General features: G+C 36.4%; 1 protein-coding gene across 1 annotated transcript in view; it reads left to right on the top strand.

Moving 5' to 3' along the window:
• doc2b (double C2-like domains, beta) overlaps positions 1–18427 on the top strand; it is a 143484-nt gene that overhangs the window by 58679 nt on the left and 66378 nt on the right. The window contains exon 2 of the mRNA XM_067608823.1: positions 13567–13646. Within this exon, the coding sequence (XP_067464924.1) occupies positions 13567–13646 (80 nt within the window). The remainder of the gene's footprint in view (positions 1–13566; positions 13647–18427) is intronic.

Below are 18427 nucleotides of genomic sequence, written 5' to 3'. Positions count from 1 at the left end.
AGTCGTACAAGATGGAAAGATTCTGCAGCAAAACTGAAAAAAGTTACAGCAAAAGAGAAATCCCAATTACTGAGAGAAAAGTGGAGAATATTGTAATCACATATGTAGCACTTTCGTGTAGTTTTCTTGTCAGTTTTGCCTTTGAGATTTTTTTTTAGTCATTTTCGATTTTTTTTTTTTGTTTGTTTGATTCACAGGAGATTTTGTTCAATCATAATAAAACAAATATAATCCCATAAATACTGGGGGTCCTGGGTTCTTGAAGTAAAAGCTCCCTTTATTTTCTGCATGGGCAATGTGAGATGACTTATAGTTGTAGCACTCAGGTACAAAAAATGAAAAACATGGATTAGGAAATATCTGGTTCTTTGGTTAAAAGGCAAAGGTACAAGCCTTTGGACATAAAATCATAAGCAGACTGCAACTGACAGTAGACAAATGACAACAGTTAGACTTAAAAAAGGGTCAAGTTAAAGTTAAATTTTGCTTTTCATTTAATTCCGCTCACATGCTGATGTTTTTGCAGGTAAAGTCTTTTGCTGGATTTCATTCTGTTGCCATGAATGAAAAGTGATAATTTAGATCAACTTGCTGGATAATCTGTCAAATAGGATTTTCATTATCATTTTTTTTTTTGCTTTGTTGCAAGCAAGGAAAAGAAAAAAATCACCTGACGTGAAAATATCTGAGAAAAACATCTACTCCTCTAATTTAAAATTGGATAATTTTGTTTTTAAGATTGTTTTTTAGGCACATTTAATCTCCTTGTATGTTAGAAATTATAATAAGGCCATGATGGCACAATATGCATCTAATATAGATAAAGATATTTAGAGCATTTCAGACATTTAAGATGTCTGAAAGGGGCTTTGTCTATTGCCCCCACCCCTCCCAACACCCCGCCATTAAAACATTTAACAGGAGCTACCTAATGCTGCCATAATTGACGTAGATCAAACAAAACCAGCTGCTCTGATGTTGTCATGTCATTACTAAAAGGTTAATGTGAAAATACTTCTTCACATAACACATGGGTAGTTCTAAATAAAATTATATGAATTCTATCTAAAAGCATTACAGTGTTTCAAACATTCATAAGTTTTATTTTCTCGTTAGTATGCAAATATGTGCAGTCATGAGCTCCAAAATCTAATCATTTCCTCTGTAGGTGGAAGCTGGCAAGGCAGCAAGTTTCTGTCATGTTTCACAAAATAAACCCTGATGTCAAAAACAAATTACATTGTAAAGTGTTCAGATCTAAGTGTTCAACACTCTCAAATCTTGTGACAGCCGAGGTCAAACTCAGACTTTTTCTTTCATTGGACATTAAATCATCTCTGTGGTAAAAAGCAAAACAAATAACATCTTTTAAAGAACCTGTCATCCCCCATGAGAGTTTTACACTCCATTGAGAGGCACATAATGTGATGCTGAAGCAAAGCATGCAATTTAATTGTTCATTCAAGCACTGCATAAGCAGACAAATGAACACTTAGGCACTTTGTCCCTTAGAGTATACAGTAATGTGGTGTGCATGGTGGGACTCCCCCTCGCTTTCTGACACACGGTCAGTTTTTGAGAGTATAAATCAACATGAATGCTAAAGTTTACACTTGCTTGTTTTGTTTTTTAATTGTTTTGTAGTCAAATAGATTCAAGAAAATCTCCAAATATTTGCCCGGTATCATCATCCTGATACTAACCCTGATCAGCCAGTCTCTAGCTCCTGTCTCTTTGAGATCCACCTTCCGATGAGCCCATTCTGTTCTGATTGGTTAGCTCCCAGAATATGTCTCCTTTAATAAATGTCAGAAACATTGCAATTGCAGTCTGTATTGATTTTACAATATAATCATCGTTAAATAAAATACATGCCACAACCCCGCCACCCCATTGGTTTTTTTGCTGAAAAATAATAAAATATATATTTCAAAGGAGACTGTCCTCCCATTGAAAACAGCACAGTAGTTTGGACACACCTTTCCATTCACTTGAATGAGAAAGTGTGTCCAAACTTTTGACTGGTACTGTAAGTTCACCAATTTACTCATGTGGAGGTGGTGGGTTTGGTGAATGGTATCAATCCAACAGTGGACTTTGTTATAGGAGACCACTGTTCATATCCAACCATGAATGTCACATTTCCAACTGCAACTGTTGGGACAGTTGTTTTTTTTTTAAAAAAAAAAACTGTAACTACAGTAGTCAGTCCTGTTTATGCAGATTGTAAATCAAAACCAGCAGCAACAGAACTTCAAGAGAATCAGTCAAGTCCAGGTTTCTTCTGTTAAGATGTAACCCACCATTTGCAATCTTCCTTCAAATGAATATACAGCGAGGAGAAATATACCACATGTGGACAGAATGCATGAAAACTGATGCATTCTGTCCACATGTGGTATATTTCTGAGAAAGTGGAAAGTCGCACATGGAATCAGTGATCTCAAGTTTTAGTTACTATATTTGTTATCCATTTTTATTCCATTTCCAGCACAATAATGTGCGGAAATCACAAGGTGTTCAACCTAGTTTCATTTCTTTGCACTCAATTTATGCAATTAGACTTTGAGCTATTTACTGCTAATGGCACCCTAATTGCACTTCCATTCCACCTGAGCGAGCCCAAATAATAACCGGTGGTGGTGTTCACAAGGTGTGCTGAATATTTCTTGAAAATGTACACGTCTGTGTTACGCTGGCCTGTTGATCAATATTCAAAGTCTGAAAAAAAACTGAAGATTTGCTTAGCTGCCTTCATGAAGTCCAAATGTGCATTGGATTCATTAAAGCTACCTGAATGTGTATGTTTCTGTGAAAACAAAACCCCGACTTAGTGTGTCTATGCAGAGGTACGCCTGGTATTGCAGTGTATCGTGAACTTGTCTCTCAGCTGGGAGGTGACTGTGCGGTCAGCCTCACTCAGTGGGAACTGCCTCTGCAGTTTTGCCTGGAGGGAGGTAATGGAGCTGGTGTGGTACTCCTCTTTACTGAGCATTATGGTGGCCACTTTGACAGCAGTCATCACTCAGACAACCTCCTGTCCCTGTCAGCTTTTGTCTCCTTCATCAGGTCTTTCAACACTATTACAGCAAAGACCATCACTATAAAAAGATCTCTTTAACACTTTATAATGAGGGTACAAATCATATAATTAAGTAATGCTTAACTAATGCATGACTCATGATGATTTCATGCATGAATTAAATGCATTATGAATTCCTGTTGCCCACCATTAACAAACTAAACAAATTAGTTCACACTTAATAGATCATCAGTTAAGGAATGTTAATTCACAGTTACATCGTACATTAATTGATATGCAAATTAGCTGGATTCCTCTTACATAAAAGTTTACTTCAGGACCATGCATTTGCTGAGCGTCTCAAAAATAGCTTCATATTCAAGAATAGACCTGATGGTATTTTTTTGGACACATTTACAACATAGTGGGTGGAACATGAGTTGCTGTTCTTTTTAAAATTGTATTTGTGTTGCTGTTGAAAGCAGTGGAGTGTAGCATGTTAGAGAGAGATGCACGAAAACCAAAATAATCTAGCAGGTAAAAAGACACATGAAGTGTTCATCATTACATAATCATTACTTCACACAAGAGGTCACCATTACTTACCTGACTTGTGTCCCTCCAAGGTAAAGTCACATCGTGATACTCATTTGTAAATGGTTTCTTAACAAACATTCATTAAAAGGACATATTTGCTACTTTAAATTCTTCACATAGTAGTTCTTGATTCATCAGTGGCCTGTTCTGTTTATCAACCTTTCCCAAAAAGTAAAATGGAATACAAAACAGCAAATCACTTACACTGTACTGTACTGTATGTAGGGTAAGGCCAGTAACGAAATGGCAGTAATCACATATTTCAACATCACTGGAAATCACTATTATTATTATTATTAGATAGTGGGGATGATTGGGAGCGGATGGCACAGAGAGCGTTTCTTCACAGGTCTTCTTTCTCCTTTGATGCTCAGGATTCCAAAAACCCACTTTCGTCTCCTCCACCGCCTTCATCTTGTCTTATCGCCCTCGGCCATAATGTTAAAAAATAATTTACAAAGATCAGAACATGTCAGAATCAAAAAATTGTCACCAGCGACACCTTTCACTTACTGCTCATCACTTAAAATTACCACAGTTGCCATTCACATATATGGGGGGATAGCATGAGACCAATAATTAAATGAGACATACTGCCTACTAATGGCAATATCATGAAAATATATTATTTCAAAAGTATGACAGTTGCACTTAAAGCTTTTACAGTCCTAAGAATAATATAAAAACTATATCATAAGAGAACAAAAACCTTCCGCTTGTGGCAGGAACTGCTTTCATCTATCATCACAAATTCATGAGGACCACCAAGTTGCTTTCCTGTCTTTCTCCTCTTTCTCCTCATTGCACGAATGCAGACATTTCACAGTTTCTTGCTCATTTTGGACAGTGTGCGTGTACTTGTTGAACATGGCAATTTGGCACAGTCTCAACCCTCTGGGAAAATCTGTGAAAACACACAAAAAAAAGAAAAGGTAAGACCATGAGTTGATTAATAGACTAAATCAATCAATATTATCAATAATAATATTATGCTTTAAAATTGTAACCCAGATGGCTTCTGTGACAGCACGTCCTGGTGGAACATGAAAATAGAGGAATTGCAGTTAGTAGGCGATTTCTGGTTACATTAGGCCCAAAATCACTTTAACACTTAAGTTTTATATAACTTATACTATAAACATATCACCCGTGTCTAACAGTGTGTGACAGTCTTGTCATCCAATTGCTAACTGCAACACTACTGTCAATTAGACAAGATATGAACTGAGCATGTCACATGGATATCTTTACAGGGATTAACTTGGTACTGTTACAATGGAACTTTTATTTTGCGTGTGTCTTGATAAGAGAAAAATAAACCCTACAACATAATGTATATCAAACTTAACGTATGTCAGTGTTCAGTGCAAAACTATGCATAGCAAGCAAAAACTGTGGCTTCACATACAAACATCCGTCTAATGTCAGTTGGAAAAATGAAATGTAGCTAGTTAGTTATATTGCAACTTTACGTCTTTTGGCAAATGTACAAAAACTGTGAAGGATGATTCTGAGCGTCAAAGGTGCCTTGCTGTGGTGTTCAACTTACCATCGAAGTCCATCATTTCCTTTTGCTGTTTTTAGTTTCATTTTAGTTTTGCATAGTTTGCACTTGGGTTTCTTTTGCAGGAGCCTTTTCTTCATAAACCATTTTACTCTCATTTTTGCTTTTTTTTACCCTCACACAGAGTGAGTATTCTTTGTTCAAGTCAAGGTAACTTTTGCCCTATATATCTCCGAACTAATACCAAAACATATATTTTTATCCTTATACCAAAATTTAAATTGAGGTCCTAAACTTAACTTGATCTCGGCCCATAGTGGGTGTATGGCCCTATCACAGAGTTTCTGCCCATGATTCTTTAAGGTGTTACATTGGCTTAACTTCATAATTTCATTTAACCTCACCAATTATTATGCACACTGTTTCTCAAGTGACAATTGCATTATCTGCTGTTTTCCACTTAAAAACTGCATTACACAAACACATACATTCATATAATTTTAAAGAGACTGATTTATTCTATTACTATGTAATAAAAACATTGTATTTTTTCATTTTAGACATACCAAAAAATGCCACATAAAAATAAGAAATAAAAAACCTACTTATATTCCTACTGGACAAGCTAAAGATAGAGGGAGAACAACCAAAGATCTGTTACATTTCCTCTTTTTGGGGAAACACGCTGGGATCAGACCCAGGACGAGCAGTGGAAATTCAGTCATGCTTTCAGTGGGAAACGATACTCCTCCTTAACCTGCAATTTAAAAAAGCAACATCTCACATCCACCCACTGTGTTGCAAATGTGTCAAAAATACCTTTGGGTCTATTCTCATAGAAATACAAAGCTATTTTTTCTATCAGAGAGGCGATATCTACACTCTACTGAATGCACTCTTCTAGTTATAAAGTGTTACCAAGATCTCTGACATGTGCAACATGCTGCTTGGCTGTGTTGTGGCATCATGCATCAAATGTAGGAATGTGTAAATTAAGCTGTGTCCTTTCTTTCCCTGTGATTCTTGACTGTGGTGTAGGCCAGAGGCTGCTTCCTCACTTTACAGGTTTTTTTCCTATTGTCATCTCTCAGCACTTTTGGAGATCAGATTTTAAAAATGTCACTTGTTGCACAAATCACATGAAGCCATGTGTGACTCAGTACTATCTGCCTTTGTATTGTCTGCTGCCTGGTTTTGCCATGAGCCAAAGCTCAAGTTAATGTGCCTTGAGATTAGCCCACACAGGCACTCCTTACTTCATGGCTTGATAAGTAGAGATGTGGGAAATGGAGCTTGCTGAGGGATTGAACTATTTTTAAGTAACTGTGTTGTTCATTATAGCAATAAAACAGTCTAAATGGAGACATCTGTTGGCCAACACTTGGTACATGTATAGGATGTGAGATATTGTGAAACAGTGAGACAAAATATAACTGAGTATTTCAATAAAAGCCATGACACATGTCGATGTGTACACAAGGAAGGTGATGGTTTTCTGATTTCTGGCTTCAGCAAGATTACATCTTTGCTGTTTGAAAGTGATAGTGGAACAATTTGACACCTGCACAGGCATGCCTGGTTTTAAAGAACATGAAATCCTGTAATATATTTTTACAGTTTACACAGCAAATGTTCCCCCTCGTCACTCAAAAGCCTCAATCCATCCCTACAAAAAGAAGTGGTCGATGTGGCGGCTTCAAAACGTTGCTTCAAGCAATGACTCTGATAACAGGCAGTGTGTTCAATCAGCACATAAATCATTACACACAGCGGGAACAACATATTTTGTAGAAGAAATTATCACACTGTAAACATTTAACAGTCATCCTTCATTCCTGGGGAAACAATCACATCACCTTGTTTTCGACAACAGAATTCTCTGCTGAATCCTCACCTGATGTTGTTCAATATTTAAACATCTCATCAATTCAACACACAGGCACCGTGCTGCATGGACAATATTTCTCTCTGAATTATTCTGCTGATGTTTTCACGTCTTTTCCGAGGAAAGGAAATGAACTGGCACATTTATAGGCATTTCAAGTCAGTTTGTTTCAGAGTATCTCAGCACCGTCTAATGAAAGACCTGGGTACAAATAACTATCATGTTCATTCATTCCTTTCTTTGCCAGCAATTATGTAATTAATGATTCTTTGCAGTAAATTGGCTAATTATTGCTCTCAATAATGTTAAGTAGCCACTTGAAATTAAATTAGACCTATCACCTTTTTTCTGAGAGTCACAGAAATTAGGTTGCACAGCAAGACTGGAATATGACTCTACTGTCGAAAAAATGACTCCACTTTATTATACTCCTGTAGAGTTCACAGCACTGTTGCATCTTACTGCGCTGTACCCCACAGCTATCCAGATGGCTCATGCATCTGCAGTGCAAAACAGTGTTAAAAGCAGCTCGTCCATAGACTGCCTAACAGAATCCTATCCTTGTTAGCCTGAATACAGAGATAAACACAGGAAATTATACAGCAAATTAAATATTAATGTCATCAATGAGTTCATGGCAGGAAAAAGTATTTTTTCTTCATCCCTGAAAAAGATACTTCTCTTAAGAACACTTCAGTTTGCCTTTTTATATGTGAAACATCTTGGCTAATTAAATCAGCTTAATTGACCATTAGCAGGGAAAAGGAGGTTTACGGATTCTTTCAAAGGAGAAGCTGAACATTGTTGCTACTTTATCTTACATTCAAAGTACATAATGTAACAGATTGCGAAAAACCATGCATCTGTGTCATCATTATTACACCTTACAATAAAAATGTGTGGGACAGAACAATAAATATAATGATAATTTTGCTCTTCTTAGAGACAAATCTAGCCTGGCTATGCCTCAGCTCTGGTTTTTTGAGCTAAATCTGGTTTTGTGCCAACTGACCTTGTCTCCTGGAAATAACATTTACATACCCCCCCCCCCCCATTATGTTACGATGGTAACAGTAATTGCTGCTTTCAAGTGAAGGAGGTATGTACACTCTGTACCATACTGCAGCCTTATAGAGAGGTGGTCAGGCATGGATGGTAACTGTGCAAAGAGCAAGGGATCAAAACCTTGCTCGAGTCCTTGTGATTGGATTATGTGCTTTGATTAAATTTAGGGAAACATAATAGTTTTGGTTAAATATTTATAGGTAGCCACATCTCATGCTTTGATTCACTGTGAACTATTTCAGTATTATTCCAAGACCATGATCTTTCCCTTAACCAAGTGCCGTGAGTGCCAAAACATAACCATAAAAAAGTTTAATCACGCTGTAGTTGCTGCATTATATTGTGAGATCACAGGAAAACAAATAAACTACATCATTAGTGAACATTTTGTGACTTACCAGATGCCCCTCTGTCTCTATTTTATTAGTTATTTTTATATAGTCTTTTTTCATTTATATTGCTTTGTTTTTCTTTTACCTTGTATTGTGAATCACTTTGTCTGATCTAGAGAGGTGCTACATAAATATACTTTACTTACTTACTTACTTACCTGTTGCATTGATGGCTGTTTCCTCAGTTGGAGAAACAAATGATCAATGTCAAACCATTGATATTTCTTCAGTCAACATGACAAACGGTAACTGCTCTTAGCACTCCTATAACACAACCAGTGTGTCAATTGAAAGTGATTTAGATGGTGCAGATGTACCAGTCTACTAATTGCTTTGGGCAAAATAAAACAAAGTGTCCCAAACAGAAAATGGCTAACATGAAACACAGACTGAATAATGAAAACAAAATGGCAAGATAAAATGAATGGGTAGCGCTAGAAGAAAGAGAAGGATGTTATTAAAATCAAAAAGGTTTTTCCTCTTGGAAGCATTATTGTGCTTAGCAAATGTAATAGAAATATACCAGGTAGACAATGAGATATCTCAAGCACAAAGTTAGAGGAAAGTTGAGAGTGTTCATCTTCAGGGACCCTGAATGTGATCAGTAAATTTCATGGAAATCTGCCTGTTGGATTTCCTGTGCAAATCTGGAAAAATCTGACCTGATGGTGGTGCAGGTGGAAAGATCAGGGAGATCACTAAGAGATTCATTCTCTGAGAATCATGATTATCCATACCAAACTTCACGGTATTGTGGACAGCAGTTTTTGAGATATTTCCGTCTGGACCGAAGAGCTACACCAACCAACCAACCACATGATGTCAACATCCTTGCAGGTCTTGCATTAGCAGGGAAAAACAGTCAGTTTTTCATGCACTGGTTTTGTGTTTGTTTTTGTATCAGATAGTGTTTCTTGGCATTTGGGCTTATCATTTGCATTCATATAGATGACACGTTGGGGATGCTTGGTTCAGATTAAGGTAAGTGGAGACACAAATTGATGCAGAAACAAATCTGGCACCACTAGGACACAAACCAGCCTACAATGATTTGATATTTTACAGAACAGGTCTGGATAACGTGGTTTTATAGCATATATCAGTAGATCTGCAAACAACAGTATTCTGAAGCTGCTCTGGACAATGTTAAACTTTGGCAGCAAACAGGGATTGTACAAAACTTTGCACAACAATGCCCATTAATCACCTACCACAACATCAACAAACTGGGCAGAAAACTAAATGTCTTGGTGCATGTTGGGGATGGGAGGTCGTGAAGAGGTCCAGTCACAGTTGATGAGCTAAGCTTTCTCTAACTGAGCATTGATTCACTGCTGTTGAGGAGACTGAGGACCACTCTAATCACAATCAGAGACAAAAGGTACAAATCTATCAAATATATATATAAAAAAACTTAACTACACTTCCCCCCGCTGCCATAAAATTGGTTCATTCATTAAAAGAAAGATTCTCTGTAGAAACTCTGTAACAGAAATTTTATAACAAAGGTCGGATTATTCACCAAAATTAATTAATTCATCACAGCTATTGAAGCCTTGCCCTTTACAGCATCGGAGCTCCTGTCTGTCCCTTGGTTCACCTCTTCTATCTGTTGATCCCATCGGTGCATCCATCACTGAAAACACCTGTTACACAGCTGAGCTTTCTCCACACACATCATTTTACCATTAATCGCAATGACAAACTCAAAATATCTGGCTTTATGATGAAATGTATACAAAATTTCGTATCGAGATGTTTTTCTTTTAATGTAATGATGAAGCCTTTAAAATGCTGTCCCCCATTGTATTAACTCAATGTAAGTATGATATGGCTTCAGTTAAACATTGAAAGAGGCAGATACACTGTGGAAAAAATACTTTTTAAGGTACTTAAGCAGAAATTTGGTTATAATCTAAGGCAGGGGTACTCAAATACAAGTCTTAGAGGTCCATTTACCCATTGTCCAACGCATTACACGATGAAATTTCAGTACAAAAACACCAGAACTCTGTATATGAATAGCATTTCTGTATTAATGGGAGAAATGAAAATGAAAATTTTCCAACTATTCTGCTGGAGGCTTGACGTGACGACTTCAACTGGTTCAGTTTAGTTCAGTTTATTTTATTACATTTAATTTGTCAGCGACCATTAACTTAAAGAATATTCATTTCACACAAGGAGACAAGATGTATTGTACCAGATTTAGCTACCAGCTATTTTCCATCTACAGTCCCTGGTTGTTGTTCTTACCTCCATATTCTGAGGACAGTTGCACTTAAAATGTGCATATTTGATGTTGTTGTGGTGTTTTACGGTACCACTCTTCATTATGGCAACTGTTTCACTGCAAAGCAAGCACAATGGTCTCATACCTCCCTCAGGTCCAATTGACATTTCTCAGTCCACTCATCCTTAAACGTGTTTTTACCCCAACCTTTCTTTTACATTTCATTTTTGAACGAGCCATTTTACTTTTTCATCCGGAGCTCTTACATCCAAGAACAGCCTTGCTAACTGCGATGATTAGAGGGTACCTGACTGAAGCCAAATTACATGACATTAATGCGATGTGTCACGCAAAAGCAGACCAGGTCAGGCTGCAATGTTCATTGTAAAGAAAACAAAAGTGTTACATGAATTATATAAGTATTATGCAAATGGAAATGATGGTGCTAGAAAAGTAAGGACCATGAACATCTGCATGAAATTGCTTGGTAATCAAGCGAACAGTTATTGAGATATTTCACTCTGAAACACAAATGTGCTGGGGGTGCTGTAGGAAAAGTTAAGGGTTCATCAAAGTCATTAGTATTAATTGTATGGGGAATATGAACATCTGCACAAATTTTGTGCCAGTCCATCCAGTAGATGTTGAGATATTTAGCTGGATATGTAAAAACCTTGAACTCCAGGTGATACACATACTGTAGTAATCCATCTAAGAGTTGTCAGTAGGATTCGTCATCTGAGGTCCATGAATGTCTGTGCCTATTTATTTGACCATCAGTCCGGTAGTTGTTGAGATATTGCTGTCTGCACCAAAGTGATGATGATAAAGTGATGGCAGACAAGCCAGCTACTGGATCATACCACATATTGCACATCCACTATACTTCAGCAAAAACATGTTTTTGAGAGGAGGTAAAACATGGAGGTGGTGATAAGTACAGTTGCCATAAGTACAACTACAAATTGTATTATAAATATCAAAGTGTGAAAAAACTGGGTGTTATTTGGTACCAACAACACAAAACTTTAGAACCTGCAAGGCCTTTTGAAGCCCACACATCTTTTTTTATATCATGGTCGCTGAAATGTTTTCCTCCTGACAACATATCATCAAACCAGGAAACGAGAGTCCCTTGCCACTTGGCATTTTGAAAGGACAAAGGATGAGATCATGCCATAATTTGTTTAATTTCACTACTCAGCACTGCAGTGCTTCAATAATACATAGTAGACTCTAAGTTTAAAGAAAAGCTGGTTAATTACAAGCTTAACTACAAGCTAGGAGTTTTCAGCTGGGAGGTTAAACAATACAGAGTGACCCACGTTAATCAGGAAAAGGTTGCTAATTTAACTCCTAATTTCACACAGATCCACACCAATAAAAACAGACGACACTCAATTAAATAATGAACCAAATTATTCTGAATTTATTATGAAAAAAATACTTTGAATCCTTCATGGGCAGTTAATTCACACAGTCTGTAGCCTAAAGGAAATCTTGACCAGTATATTTTTATCTCTTTCCGTTTCCTTCTGCCCTCATCTTATAATTACCGAGCTGGCTGCTCTGTGAAAGCTCGCAATTTAACAGTGAATTATCGAAGCACACAGTTTTTTTTCACAAAACCAGCCTGACTTCGAACCACTTGCTAATTTTATTTTCTGAAAACTAATTTTGTCATAACCATTTTAATTTAAACTAATCAAATTATTTAATACAGTGCATTGGCTAAGAAAGCCTTTTCCCTATTTATAATGGAACAACTGAATTATGTCCATTACTCTAGCATCCTGCTCCAGTATGCTTTTCTTTTTTTAACATATAGTTTTTCATTGTTTTCTTTCCACTTGTTGCTGTCCATCTTGTGTACTGTACTGCTGAAATTCAACAAGATATGAACAGTGTAGGAGTGTACCATTTTATTCAGGGACTGCTCATCTACTCCGCTGCTGTGTGTGTGTGTTTGAATATGGCTGTTAGCTCAGCCTGAAGCGTGGCTCAATATTGTTATCACAACAGGATTTTCCCAGTTCTCCCACCTTGATCATAAGCCAACTGTGCTGTTGATGTTGATGACTGGTTTTGGCACTGTGCATGTAGAAAAGATGAGCATACACAAACTATATCAGTTTTAATAAATCAATGTGAAATAGAATCTTAAACAAATATTATAAAAAAAACATTATCTTACTTTTTTTAGTCAGGTGCACTTTATTAATCATGTTTCTACACTACAAAGAAAATGAGACACTGAAAAACCTTGAAGGACGGGTTCACAATTTTTCAAGTCTGTCTTAAAACAATAGTCAGGCGCCCATATGAACATTGACACATAATAATGCATTTACAATGTAAGTGATAGGGGACAAAAGCCACTATCGTCCTTCTGTGTAAAAATTTGTTTAAAAGTTAATTTGATGCTAATATGAGGTTTCAACCATCTAAATTAGTCAAATCAAGTAGATATAGTATTTACTTACTATATCTTTATCTTCCCTCTTGTTGTTTTGATCCTTCCACTGCAGCTGAACAGGAAAACACTGTCCATCGAGACACAAAGAGGGATTTTTTTCACTAAAAAGAGTGTAACTGTGGTAGATATCCACTTTATTTGACTAACTCATGTCCATTTCCATTTTTTCTTGTGTTGCAAACATTGCTCTGTTGATTATTATGCTTATTATTAAAATGTCAGTGCCAAGAGAACCATGAGATTTCCCATCAGGCTTATTCTTTCAAATGATGAAAGCAGGCAGCCAGGGTCGGATTTCCTCTCTCTCCAGTGAGATAGGCTGTGTGCCGTGAAGACTTCTTTTCCAGCTACTAATTTCCTTCTCTTTCTTCCCTCCTTTTCCATCTTTACAGCCACACTGGGGACCTTGGAGTTCAGTTTGCTGTATGACCAGGAGAACAATGCACTGCACTGCACCATTAACAAAGCCAAGGTGAGCTGCCATGATGATGATAATGACAGTCTCTAAGTGGTCTTTAAATTCACGGTTCCAATAGTTTATTTAAATGTAATTCCTGGATGTAACTCAGCATGAATTTGAAAGAGAAACTCTATGAAATAATTTATAAATATACTAACGTGAAACTCACATCCATAGCAATTTTAGATCCGGCTATATGTACTGTAATGTACAAACATCTGTCACTACCAAACAAGGCAATAAAAGGTCAATCAATATAAACCAACTGACAGTTTTTCAATATGTTTTCAGCGTCAATAAAATGACTGTTGAAGATGAATATTTTTGCAGCAGCCTATTCCTGTCATCCTACACGTACTGGCAAAAGACAGCGGAATAGCCACTTAACACATCCCACAGTTCTCTGTGAGAGAGATATTTGCATCTATTTTCATCTCAGAAAACAGTAATTATTTCTGAGGCATATTGCTAACAAACAGACCCAAGAAAATGCATCCGATCAATTGTGTTTGTTAACTCAACTCACTTTCTCATTCCGGTGTGTCCAAACTTTTGACTGGTACTGTATATAGTAACCCAACATTGTTTACAAAATTTAACACAAAAACAATATATTGAAAATATAATCAAGAAATAAAATTAAAGAATAATAAAGATACACAAAACAAACCCAGAATAAGTTACATCTTGAAAACATATAAGCTATCAAAAAACAAAGAGAAGACGGTTGACTGAAAGAGACACTGCAACCAAGTTCGTCTTTTTATTTCTGGTCATGTATTCATTTCTTTGCAGGATTAGCAAAGCTGAAGAGCTTAAGTAGCCTTTATGTCACAGAGCACCACTGTAGATCAGATTAATTTTGCAGCTGAATCAATATGGGCTTCTTAAACAGAAAGTCAGAGTTACATTTATAAATGCTTCAACCATAATCAACCAACTATCCAGCATACTGGAGGTGAGCTATCACTGAACTATATACATTTTTTATAAATAATAATGATATATAAATAATATTAATAATAATAAAAAGCCAATTTCGATCCAATATACAATAAATATGAGTCCACCATGGGTGTCGTCCTCTCTGATTCCCTCTCCTGTGCTTGTGGAGATGAAGCAGTGGTTCTGACAGCCATTGCTCTCGTCAGCAGTCATAACTCTTCCTGTCTGTCTGCCTGAATAGCTGGTATGGAGGAAAGTGGGCATCAGAGGAACTAGTCTTGGCAGGAGTGTTGGACAGCAGATTGGGCATCAGGCCACTTGATTTATGGCGGTTATTTCCTATACCGCTCTGCTCCTGTATTTCAGCTGCTGCCCAGCCAACCAGAGAAAAAGCCTTTTCTCTCTCAGATACTGTATATACCCATTTCTGTGATTTAATTTGCTTACTAAACCCTCAATTCATCTTTCTAACCTTAGATGTTTTTGTTGCCAAAGTTGCAGTAGTTTCAATAGTAAAGGTGATTGAATGTACCTCACTTAAGCATTTCTCTACTTAGATCTTATAGATCCTGATTCATGGAAGAATGGTTGTTTCTGGGGGCTGATATTGGTGCCTGGTGAGATGGTTAGTGTGAAAGGGTGCAGACAGGGTTTTATATTTATGTAGCAGTGATAGCTCACATGTACAGTACAATTCTTATATTATCATAACCCTGTTGACATTTGGTAAAAAATAAATGACGTTCTTTGCAGAAACTGACAAAAGGTCACCAGACAACATAAGTAATACAAGCAAAAGAGGTTAGAGAGGTTGCAAAAGGCCACTTACCTGATAATTATTCTAACATGAAAAAAAACTGAAATGAATTTGCATATTAAAGTTTTGAGTTGCTATATACAGCTCTCAAAATGGGAAAATGCCTTAAATCCAACCTGGGCTGAATGATACAATGAGCTCTACAAAGAGATCAAAGCTCTGCGAATCTGGAAAAGAATAAATTGCAAATTTGTTTTGACATATTGACAGAATGATTCAGTTTTTATCAAGGAACAGTTTTGCAACACTGTCATAAACCCAGGGCTGTTCTCATCAATTTAGTCAGTAACCCCTCCAACACCACTGAAACTGTTGAGGCATGTTTCATTGCTTTGTTTGTTTCTAAATGTCATAATATCAGAGGGCTGATTCTTCTCTCTGTTTAATCCAATTGGCCATTGGCTAACGGCTAATGAAGTGACAACAAAACCATGTTAAGACAGTTTTTCCTCTAATATTTATTCATTTATTCCTGTTTGAAGTTGACAACTGGATATGCTGCCTTTTGGGGTTCTCAAAGCAGGTTGTGCTTTAATAATAATAATAATAATAATAATAATAATAATAATAATAATAATAATAATAATAATAATAATAATAATAATAATCCACAACAATACAATATTTTCAACCCTATCAAAAAGCAGAACATTGATACTGGACAATTCTATAAAACCCAGGATTATGAGTAATGATGACATTTTTGATCACTCAGTGTCAACATTTTTAAGTTAGTTAGTTTGCATGTTATCAGTCAAAGTCACTGATGAGTTTTAACTCTAGTAGGTTTTACCTGTATACTACAGACATGAAAGTCACTATTGAAAAGATAAATATTGAAGTCACCTTGAATATAATACAATTTATCTTCCTTATTCAGCAAATTTAGAATCAAAATAAGCTTTATTAGCTAAATATGTTTGGACACACAGAATTTGACACTGGTTACCAGGAGCTCTCAATGTGCTTCCATACAAATGTACCAGAAGATTTACATACAGAAGACATACGGCTAAAAGAAGTACAGCAGGATAACAGAGATGATATACATGAGCAAGATATATAAATCAGTTGCCAAACATTCATTAAATATCATATTACTGTTAAGGTATGGTTAAAATACAGTTAGGTAAGGTAATAACTAAAAACCTTTGTTTAGCCAGACCTCCATACCCTTATACACACACACACACACACATTGCTTTCTTCATTTACGCTGAATATCATGTGTTGGAATAGGAACGTAATTTCTAGGGATACTGAGCTGACATGTTTGATAGATTTCAGTCTTGATTAGACAGCACTGAATCAGCTCTTCTGAGGATTATAAATGACCTCATCTTAACTCTTGATGCTGGTAACAGTGTTATTTTACTACAGAATGTACAACATGGACAATTTTTCATCCTCCTCAGCTACTATAGTATCACTTGTGGTGTCCCTCAGGGATCCATCTCATCCATCTTTTGCTCTTTTTACATATTTCCTCTTGATAATGTCAATCAACATGTATATTTCTTTTAGGGTGATGAAGTGCTCTCTTATTTGAAGGGACATGTTGCTTTTAGAACTCCACGTTAAAACTCATTTTTGCCTCTAAGCTTTTGGCTTTGAACAACTACCTGTTTTGTTCCAATGTGGGAATCATAAGACAAGTTTTTATAGGACTGTGGTTTTGATGATGATTTGATGAGACCCATTTTGACTATGTCATGTTGAAAGCATAAATAGGTCTAGTTCTGCCACTTGAAGCAGCAGCAGAGAGAAACCTTCCCACATCTTATAGATTTTAATGTGTCTAAGGCTCTTCCTGGCCCCTTCACTCACCCATCCAGAACAATACAGACAAAATGCTACCTGTATGATTGCCCCTCAATTAAGCTGCCAATCACCTCTGCATTTTCACTTTTTCTTTCTGCTCTATTATTGCAAAGTAAATAGTATAGTATTAGTCAGTCACTTTGTATTTTTCTTTTTTTTAGTTCTTCCTATGATTCAAAAGAAGGAATGAGTCATTTACTTTACCTTAACAGTATCCCTCTTATCCTCATCACACCACACAAAAGTTACCAAAGCCAGAACACAATCCTAAACCACTTCTTTACTTTTTATTATGTTTCTTGGTGCAATAATTGATTCAGTGCTTTTTGTGCTTTTAATTAAGTTCTTATGAATACTGGGAAATTACGGATCCTGTAAATATTTCTAAGAGTGTAGTGGATCAGTTTTTGGATAAAGTGTACACATAAAGTCAGACGTCTGGGTTTTTGACCAACTGCACTTGTTAATCTACTTTGGAATTAATTTATAATTGGAAATGAAGGGCTCTGAACCATTCAATAAGGATGTGGTAGGACAAATAGCCCATTGCGTGTCTCTTGTTAACATTTAATTAAATCCTTTGCCTTGACATGTCACAAGGTGAGAGCCAGAAGTATTTGATAATTACCTTTTAGTTCTTTTTTTAATGATGCTTCTTTTACAAGTTAAAATGACTGTTGCTGCTTACTTTTTTTCCTTTTCACAAGAGAAGATGACTTCAGAGATCTATCCTTTAGAGCTGATGTTCCTCATCCTGTAGGGCTTTTTTTAACCTATGAGATAAAACCATGTTGTATCTCATAGAGGTGTTTACCTTGTCAAAGTGAGCTTTGTTTTATTTCTGCACATTTCCGACATCTATGCCACGAAGCGAATCGCCACTGGAAGAAGGGAAACTGTGGCTCATTTGAACCAAAGACATAATATTGACATCAAACAGTGTTTCATTTAAGCTTGGGGTGTGGACACGAATTGTATAGCTATAGGCAATGATGACTATCTTGGCGTCTGGCGATTAAATATAAAGTGATTAAGAGAATAGTTATCAGTTAATGACTGTGATTGAAGTGATTCTATTGAGATACGTATAGTGAAACCATATCATAACGAAACCTTGCTTTACACACTGGAGACCTTTAACCTCTTTGCTGATATTAAAGAGGTTAAAACTTTGTCTTTTGTCTATTTATCGCCCAGTTGGATACAGAAG

The sequence above is a fragment of the Thunnus thynnus genome, chromosome 13 (assembly GCF_963924715.1).
Source record: "Thunnus thynnus chromosome 13, fThuThy2.1, whole genome shotgun sequence".
Taxonomy (NCBI): Eukaryota; Metazoa; Chordata; class Actinopteri; order Scombriformes; family Scombridae; genus Thunnus; species Thunnus thynnus.
This window is presented reverse-complemented; position numbering and strand designations above follow the sequence as displayed.